The sequence below is a fragment of the Tupaia chinensis genome, unplaced genomic scaffold, assembly GCF_000334495.1.
Source record: "Tupaia chinensis unplaced genomic scaffold, TupChi_1.0 Scaffold000075_1, whole genome shotgun sequence".
NCBI lineage: Eukaryota > Metazoa > Chordata > Mammalia > Scandentia > Tupaiidae > Tupaia > Tupaia belangeri.
Genome location: NW_006159535.1, coordinates 2,262,098 through 2,272,044, shown reverse-complemented (window position 1 = coordinate 2,272,044; position 9,947 = coordinate 2,262,098). Strand labels below are relative to the sequence as shown.

Genomic DNA, 9,947 nt, shown 5'->3' with positions numbered 1-9,947 from the left:
AAGAAAGAAGAGGGGGGGGAGAGGGCTCGAGGAAGAAGCCATGACAGTGGCTGGGGCTGCTGCCAGAGGACGCTCCAGGGGCGTCCAGGCCTATGCAGCATCACACTGGGGTTGGGGGCCTGGCAATGCCAACCCCCAGCTTCCCCCAGTCAGGGACTTGGGAGAGGAGGAGCGCTGTGGCCCCCAGGCTGGAGTCACAGCCTTCCCCGAAGATCACGCAGAGTGCGATGGTCTTTCTCTCCTACCCCTCAGGAAAGAGGGACTATATTTTTACTGTACCCTAGGGGTCTGGAAGGGAAAGTGGGATGAGGATTCTTTAGGCTGGTGTGCCCTATCTGTCAGGGCCACCACTGGGCAAAGGCATGGGAGCAGAAGGGGGGGGGATGAGGTTTGAGGGTGCAGCTGTGCTCACTGGGTACCAGGGTCAGCCTCTCACCCTAAACTTCTCCAGTCCAGGAGGAGGCTTGGGCGTTGCATTAGGCCCAGACTGTTGAGCAGGTCTCCCGGCCTGTTTCCTCGTCACCGCCTCTGCACCTGCTGTCTTGAGACACAGCCCAGCCCCAGGCGCACTGCCTGCTCCTGAGCCCCCACCAACTCCCTGTGACGGGTGAACTTCGCGTACTGTGTCTCAGATCCATTATATGAATTGTGAGCAGGGTCCATCTATTTTAAACACAGATGTTTACAAAATAAAGAATATTTCAAACCACAGGATGGCTGCCTGTATGACTCGGGGAGATCTTCTTGGCCCAGCAGGGGTAATGGGATGGGGAGAGGCAGTGCTGGTGGGAGAGGCTCCAGACCCTAGAGCGACAGCAGTGGAGTGACAGCGGAGGCAGCAAGCACTGGCTTCCCTTTTGAACTTCTCCTAGTGCCACCTGTGGGAGAGTCCAAAGCAAAGCTCCGTCTGTCCTGCGAGTGGGTCACGGTCACGCTGCAGAAGTTAGATTATGTGCAGCCACGGGGAGGGCGCTAACATCTGTTCTGGTTTCTGAGGGAGTCTTTAAAGGCACAACAGTTCCCATCTGTTTGGGATGGGTTAGGGACAGGTCTTCCCGAAGGCATGAGGAGGGATCGAATGATTTTTTCCGATCTGTGATGGGATAGCTCCAGAGCAGAAGAATTGTAGGTATTTAATACTTTGGGAGGAATTGAAGGTGGAGAACGGGAGTGGAGATAGAATGAAAAAAATCATGAAGCAAGGCAGGCCTATAGTAGTCTTACTGCATTTCACAGTTTACAGGGCACTTGCGATCCTTTATCTCCTCTGCTCCTAACAATCGCAGTGTTAGATAGGGAGGGTGGTTATCTTCATCCTCATCCACTGGTCAGGAAACATGCTCAGAGAGCTTAGACGATTTGCCTAAGGGTCCCAAGTGACAGTGGCAGAATTTTGGCTAAAAACCACTGAACTGAAATCTCTGGAGGGTAAAGCTTTGGTATCTCTGTTTAGAAAAATCTCTGTAAGCAATTCTCACATAAAGTCAGACTTGAGAACTACCAATGGAGGCTTTCTGTCTACCGAGCCAGTGATGTTTCCAGAACAACCCTTGTCCTGCAGAAAGCCATGAGAATCACCCACTCATCAGTGCGTGCCTAAGGTACGAATTTTGACATGTGGGGCTGGTTTGAGGTAAAGCGGTACCGAGGAGAGTCCCATCAGCCTCATTCAACTGGGGAAAGGCGAGAGCCCTGGATACTAGTGAGGGTCCTAGGTAACCCCTGGAGAAGAATGGTGTGTACCTAAGGAAGAGAGAAGCCGCTACTCCTCAGCTCAGAACTTCTACGGCCTCCTTAAAGAGCGGTCACAAAAGAAGGGCTGGTAAGAGGTGTCTCTGCAAGCCCAGAGCTTACAGGGGGAAGCTCTAGGTATGTGATAAACTTGACAAGTTCAAGTTTGGCCCACGGTCAGTGCCAAGTCCTTAGGACTCAGTGGTTTGGAAAGGACATTTGTTGGCTGCTCCTAGGAACTGCACCCAGTCTGAGCAGCGGACACACCTCACTATGCACTCCTGCCACCCCTTCTAGTGGCAAAAGAGCCTATTCCCGTCTAGGTAACGGGAGCTTGTTTTTAGGGCACAGCCAGCTGAGATGGTTCCTCCGTACTTAACCATGGAACAAGTTGCAAGACAGAAAAGCTGGGCACTCCCTGGCGAATTCTGCCTCCTCCTTCACCACAAATCAGAGTGGCAAGACCAGCTGCTCCCCAGCCTTGTTGATTCTCTGTTTAGGAGACTATTCCCAGTGGGTATGTACCTGTGAAAACACTCTAATAAACACTTACTTTCCTAAGGAAATTTCACTCTAAAATCCCCAAAGCAGGTAAAGCCTAATTGCTAGTTTACTGATGGAGAAATAAAGGTTTTTTGTTTGTTTGTTTGTTTGTTTGTTTGTTTTTTTAAGTCACTGTTGAGTTGGTGGGTACTTGAAAGAACAAAGGGGCATTAGGGTCTTCTTTGTATCTGTGGGCTTCCAGGGGTGGGCTCCCACACTAGGCCCTCAGCTGTCCTGCAATTACATGGCTGGTATTGCAGACCTCATGGGTGGCCTCCCGAGGTCTAGAACCACAGCAGCTCCATCTCCTGCTCACTTCCTTCTGTGGGGCAATGACTGGCACCAGTACCCTAAAGAGTCTTGGGGACTGAGCTTTTTTCAGAGAGGGAGACAGGTGCAGTTCACCCATTCCGACTTTACCCACCCATTCTGTGACTCCTCAGTTATCCCAGCAATGAGGCATCTGTCTACCTGTGTGTGGAGGAATGTGCTAAAAGAGGGAGTTATAATGTGAGAGACATACCGTACAGGGGCAAGGGCAGATATGCGCTCTGGGCCAAGGAATGCCACTGGTTGGAAGGCTTTGCAAAACAAGCACAATGGAATCTCTTTAGCCTGGTGAAGCCTGAGGCACTGAAAGTCATTATTTCTAGAAAATTACATACTCCTCTTTTAAGGGTCCCTTTGAGTTTGTTTGTTTTTTTAAGTCACTGTTGAGTTGGTGGGTACTTGAAAGAACAAAGGGGCATTAGGGTCTTCTTTGTATCTGTGGGCTTCCAGGGGTGGGCTCCCACACTAGGCCCTCAGCTGTCCTGCAATTACATGGCTGGTATTGCAGACCTCATGGGTGGCCTCCCGAGGTCTAGAACCACAGCAGCTCCATCTCCTGCTCACTTCCTTCTGTGGGGCAATGACTGGCACCAGTACCCTAAAGAGTCTTGGGGACTGAGCTTTTTTCAGAGAGGGAGACAGGTGCAGTTCACCCATTCCGACTTTACCCACCCATTCTGTGACTCCTCAGTTATCCCAGCAATGAGGCATCTGTCTACCTGTGTGTGGAGGAATGTGCTAAAAGAGGGAGTTATAATGTGAGAGACATACCGTACAGGGGCAAGGGCAGATATGCGCTCTGGGCCAAGGAATGCCACTGGTTGGAAGGCTTTGCAAAACAAGCACAATGGAATCTCTTTAGCCTGGTGAAGCCTGAGGCACTGAAAGTCATTATTTCTAGAAAATTACATACTCCTCTTTTAAGGGTCCCTTTGACTTTGTGCTTGTAGAAAGCAGCAGCCAAAGAGAAAAGTGTGAACAGTGACCCGTGTATTTCAGTTGTAGTCTGAATCACATAGAGGGTCCCAGTTCTCTTCCTTATCTTTCAGATCTCCGCACTCTGACCTCTCATTGCAGAATTCAGAGATTGGCACCTGGGGGCGTTCACTAAATGAATGTGCCAAGTGAAACAATTCCCGGGGCAAGTAAGAGACAATCCTGCATCCCTCCCTCCCTCCTTTTTTCCTCCCCATTCGACCTTTAGGGCTCTGGTTTCCTGCAAGTAGTGAATTATTCACATCTGTTCATAGATATCAAATTGGCCCTTCCCAGGTTGCCAGCAGGGTGGGGCAAAGAGGTGGCTTTGTTCAAGAGTCTGTAAATAGGAGGAGCAATCTCCTTGTTCAAACAGCACTTACAGGTGGGTGCCTGTTTTTGCTAAGTCATCCTGGAGATGCTCAAAGCACCGTAGTGAGATCCTTTCTGTCCTCCTTCCTGGCTCCTCCTCCCGCCCCACCTTGTCAGTAGACCCTTAAGTGGGCTTGCACCACTCTGCCGGGCTCACTCTGCGCCACCATGGCTTACATCGCCAAGTCCTTCTACGACCTCAGTGCCATCAGCCTGGATGGAGAGAAGGTAGATTTCAATACGTTCCGAGGCAGGGCAGTGCTGATTGAGAATGTGGCCTCACTCTGAGGCACCACCACCCGGGACTTCACCCAGCTCAACGAGCTGCAATGCCGCTTCCCCAGGCGCCTGGTGGTTCTTGGCTTCCCTTGCAACCAGTTTGGACATCAGGTGAGGAGGTCTCTTGTATTGTACCCAAGGAGTTGAGCAGAACAAGGGCAGGGGGTGAGCGAACATGTGTTGGAATGTCTGGAGTTATGGAGTGTTTTTGTTCATTTTAGTCTTTAGGTGCGTGTGAAATACCAAGGGAAGTGTAAATGTTTTACGATCGAATACCATGGATGTGTGTTTATTGTCTTACCACTATATTTCCATGAGGGCAGGTCTACCTCCATTGCATTTTTCTCTCCCTTGTGCCCTTCATGCCTAGGGTACAGAAGGCACTCATTTAATGTCTGTGGAATGAATGAGTAGAGGAAATAGATCAAGAAACAAACTAGGATTGGACTGACTCAGGAGACCTTAGTTCTAGCTGGACTTGGTTCTGCCATTTAATGGCTCTAGGCCCTCAGAAGAGACCCTCGAGTTGTCTGCTTAGTTTCCTCATCTGGAAATTCAGGATACTATCACTTAGCTCACAGGATTATTGTGAGGCTCAGGGGACAAGATATATAAAAGTGACTTGAAAAACCTAAAGTACTATGCAACTGCAAGCAGCTTTGTTATTTAGATGGAGGCCAAGTGCGTATGGGGAGATGAGAAAGGTTTGCACTGCGCATGTCTCCTCTGCGCATGTCTCACCTGCACCTCTGTCTCTGAATAAGAAGTCAGATTGTTACAACTCTTCAGCCTACACACTTCAAGTTCTTTTAGGGATTCTTCTGTTTCTACTTACGATTTTAATTGCTCAACGGGCAGTATGTCCCCAGTGAACTCTTATAATCCCTTAGTTCAACTCACAGTGGTATGGGGGCAAGGGCGTCTATCTCTGTGATAGAAGCAGGAAGGCTGAAGTATCACTGGCTGTGACAAACCTGAGCCAAAATCATTACCACTTTCACTGTTCCTTCCCTATCTCAGTTCTCTTTCTAGCCTTTGCCAGAGCATGAGAGACTGGGCAAAACCTCTCTCCAGCCCTAGAGGTGTCTCCAGCCTTACACTGTCACTTCTGACTACCAAGTTGCTGGAGGGAGTCATAACCTACCAGGAGCCAGCCAGGCATTTGCATTAAGAGATAAGTCTAATAGAGATCAACTCTGGGCTCTGATGTCACGATAGCCTGGAACTGACTGTACTAATTGGTTCTAGTAGGTCAGCAGCAGGAACTTTCTCCCAGAGGGAGATAGCTAACTCAGATCAGAGAGGAGGTGATGGAAAACAAGGGTTCCCACAGGCCTTTGGGCCTTGTCAGGGATGGGAAATCCTGAGTGGGCTAGGACAGAGATGGCAGTGGGGAGGTACCCATAGCTGTAGTCAGAGCTGAGTACAGTGAGCGAATATGAAATGTAGATGTCTTCAGTTAGCAGCCTGAAGTGACAGACAATTACATCTTCACAATCTTTAGCTCTCAAGCACTTATTTCCTCAACGTTTCCTTCCCCTGGCCTATTCCAGAACTCTAAATGCTCTATCGTATTGAATTCACTCCTATTGGTCATTAAGTAGTACCACGTTCATAGTGGTCTCTAATTTGCTTTGCCTTTATGGCATCTGAAAATTAGACTCTTAGATGGGGATCTTCCTTCATCAAAGCTTCCTCCTAGGACAAGGCAAGATGGAAGCAAGAAGCTATAAATCCCATTCCTCTAGGCCTCAATGTCACCCTTAGTTTGAGAAGTTGTGTAGAGCAGAGGGAAAGGTAGGTAGGTGGCAGGGGGTATGTGTCGGAATGTATGTGTGAGTCAGTAGATAGGTAAGTAGGAAGGAAGGGTCTAGGTAGTATGACCAAAGCCTCCTCTCCCTTTCTTTCTTCTGCCCTAAATCCAAGATTTCTTGAAGCTTAAGACCTGCTCAGGGTGGACTGGAGATAAGTGACAGCTGGAAAGTGCTAAGTCTTTGAGTAGAAGGACAGCCAAGCTAGGAACTGCACGAATTTTCAGAGATGGCCTAGAAAACCTTCAAACAATAGCCATGAGGGGGAAATTCCAAGTAGAGCAAAGCAAATAGAGAAATGTACACTCTCATACACGTACCAACATACACACATGCAAACACACATACACACACTCACACACACACAGGAGACAACGATCCTAGGAAGGGAGCATAGGAAGGTGATAGATTTGCATGTTGTGGAACCCTCATTTTCCCCTTCCCTTTTCCATGCCTTTGTCTTTTTCCTTCCCCAGGAGAACTGTCAGAATGAGGAGATCCTGAACAGTCTCCAGTATGTCCGCCCTGGGGGTGGATACCAGCCCACCTTTACCCTTGTCCAAAAGTGTGAGGTGAATGGACAGAATGAGCATCCTGTCTTCGCCTACCTGAAGGACAAGCTTCCCTACCCTTATGATGACCCGTTTTCCCTCATGACCGATCCCAAGTTCATCATTTGGAGCCCAGTGCGCCGCTCAGATGTGGCCTGGAACTTTGAGAAGTTCCTCATAGGGCCAGAGGGGGAGCCGTTCCGCCGCTACAGCCGCACCTTCCCTACCATCAACATTGAGCCTGACATCAAGCGCCTCCTCAAAGTTGCCATATAGACAGGAGCTGCTCAGCACACAGACCTGCTCCATCCGGTCCCTGAGCACCCTTCCTTGGCATTCAGTGTGCAGTCAGGAGACACTGCTGGACCTAAGCTTTTGCTTGAGATCAGTCCCCATCACTGAAGAACCTTGCCCTTCCCATCTGCCCAATTCCTTTTCCTCTCTCAACCCTCTGGTTGGTTTTTCAACTTAGGGCTCTAAGACTTAGGTGGGCTCTGAGCCTTCACAGAATGATAGCACCTTCCTAAACCCCCCCGGGAGGTGTCTGAGAAGTGTGACAGGCCCGGAGCCAGCCTACTAGATGAGTCCAATAAAGGACTGATGTGGAAATGGACCGGCTCTGTGCTTTCTTCCTTTGAGAGGGCAGAGGTTGATACAAGGTGCAGGTGGGAGAGAGGAGCACACAGGTTGGGAGGAGGAGACTCCGATCAAGGGTTACTTTCTGGAAAGCAGGCTCTATTCAAGGTGTGCAGTGACAGTTAGAGTTGCAGGAAATGTGAGTTGTATTACTTTATAGCTCTTCTCCAGAACTGGGGGGAAAGAGGAAGTAGTAACTAATCAGAAGTAAAGAAGAGGACAAAACCTTGGGCCTAACTGGAAAGTTGCAGGAAGATTACAACCAGGAAGACCTCGCTATCACTGGGTATGGGTCAACTAGCGCTTTCCTGTACCTTGAGCAATTCCCTGGAAGTCACTTTAGTCAACTTTGACCTATATCAAGGACATAAAGAATGTACAGTTACTGGGAATACAAAGAACATTTTATCATTTTCCTGATTACCAAGTTAGGTCATATTTGGTTTTTATCTTTTATTAGATTGACTCTTTTCAACTCACATGCTCATAAATCCAAGCATAAGAAAAACAGAGGCATGAAAGACTGGGTGTGAACAGTGGGAAAGGGAACGAGGGCCTCCCTTCAGAGAGTCAGACTGTTTATACTCTGCCACCGTGAACAATGCTCACACCGAGTTTGTGGGAAAGAGGGCCTCCCTTCAGAGAGTCAGACTGTTTATACTCTGCCACCGTGAACAATGCTCACACCGAGTTTGTGGAGCGACTTTACAAGGACAGTGTCCCAGAGTCCTCACCCAGTGCAGGCATATTCAATATCCCTAAAGCCAGGTCCTATTATGTTCTGAAGATACCTGCTAAGAGGACACTGCCCTCTCACTCTGCCCACAAACTTCATCCTAGAACCTTCTCGTTTAATCGTTCCCTTCCTCAACTACTAGGTGAAATATTTTATTTCTCATTGAAGTGTTTTTCCTTTCATCACTGTGCCCTGCTCCCCATAAACACTCTCCAAGCATTTGTGCCAACTAAGTAAATGGGGAATAGAGAAGAAGGATCTCCACTGTCTGACTTCCAACTAAGGAAAGCTCTGTCATCCATGGTGCTTTATTTCAAAAGGGGAACCTGAGCATTATAGTGGGAATCCCCTGGCAGCCTTCTGCAGGGCCTTTTGCTAAATGAAGGCTGCCCTTGTTTCTTGAAAACTCAAGCCTTTCAGATTCCTGCTCCTAGAGCAACTGCTGGGGCATGCACTCTTTGGGGTCAGGATTGTGCACTGACTTTACAGCAATGACTGCAGAGACAAACTGCTTCCCCGGTGAAGTGAAAAGGAGAATTCATGTTGGATGCTAGGAGGGTTTGCTCACCCTCTCGAAAGCGCCATACCTATTGTCACAGTCAGTAACAGAGCCAGTTATCCCGGATGTTGGCATTATGCCACAGCTACTTAGGACCTGATATGCCAATCTTCCCCATGAGGCGTGAGATAATTATTTACAAATTCCCAAAGGAATTGGAATTACAGTGTGAGTGATCCTGCACACACACACAAATGGGGCCAAAATGCTATAAAGTCGCCTCATGTGTGCAGAGGAAATGCTGCTTGTTCAGGTAAGACCTGACCAGTTTGACTCAGGAAGAAACAGAAGAGGCAGGACCAGAGGAACTTGTTTTACAATGTTCTGTTGTGTTATTATAATGCGAATGTGTGCTTTCCTTTATTCCTCATCTTGTTTGTCCTCCTTTTGTCCTCAGAAGGTATGACATGGTCAGACAAGGCCAAAACTTTAATCACCGTTTCTTAGATAAACAAAATGTTTTAATCAAATTTCCCTAGGGGCACTCAGAAGTTGGGAGAAGTCTCATTAATGAGCTCTCCCAGGAGTGCTGAGATAATGCTACTTAATTTGGAGGAAGGACTGAGAATCACTTCTTGGAGGGATCTTACAAAACATACAGCTTAGAATAAATGCTTTCAGGGAGCCAAGATACTGAGACTGAAATTGGTAATAATGTCCATGACTGTGTTCCCATAGCTCTGTCCTCTTAGTTTAAGAAACACTGAGCTAAACTCTACAGTTTTCTTACAATCCTATCACAACCATCATCCAGGCTATTGTTTATTGAATACTGAAAATGTTGGCTCCCTGTGCCAGCGGCCAGGCCTCTGCTCCGCGTGCCGCAGCCGGGGCCACCGGGCCCCCGCTGCCTCTCCGGCGCTGGGTGTGTCCCACGCTTGGCGCCGACGGGGGCCGGAGGTGCGGACCAGCCGAGGTTGCCGTCTTGCCTTTCTCTGGCCGGGCGGGTGAACGGGAGGTGGCGCTGGGTCCCCTGCACATTCGCGTGCTCGGGGCTGGCATGTGGCTGCTGGGCCTGCGCGTGGCCGCCAGGCCTGCGCGTGACCCAGGGCCTGTGCATGCTCCCCCGCCTCCCCGCGGCCGCCGGGCCTGCGCCTGCGCGTGGCCGCCAGCTGCAGGCGGCAAACTGAAGCCGAAAACAAGGATTAAGAACTTGCAACTATAAGCAACAGAAAGAAACTTTGGCTGTCTTAAACCAATTGAGAAATATATTGTATAGGAGGATTTTCTTTACCTATGGACAGTGAGATGATGGTTACCAGCCCTGCTTTACCTCAGGGAAGAACAGGAACTACTCTACCATTCTTAAGGAAGCCAGATACCCGAGGATAACTCATGCTGCAGATCCCCACAACACCATTCCCGCTAATCACAAGATGGCTGCTGTGCCGCATCAACTGATAATCATCTCTGCTTACCAGAAC

General features: G+C 49.0%; 1 protein-coding gene across 1 annotated transcript; it reads left to right on the top strand.

The window, feature by feature from the left end:
• The first annotated feature begins 4,055 nt into the window (after positions 1-4,055).
• Positions 4,056-7,043, top strand: GPX2 (glutathione peroxidase 2). The gene is made up of 2 exons (XM_006142408.3): positions 4,056-4,341; positions 6,518-7,043. Exons 1-2 carry the CDS (start codon positions 4,120-4,122, stop codon positions 6,866-6,868), a joined length of 573 nt encoding a protein of 190 aa, XP_006142470.2. The 5' UTR covers positions 4,056-4,119; the 3' UTR covers positions 6,869-7,043.
• Positions 7,044-9,947: the final 2,904 nt, after the last annotated feature.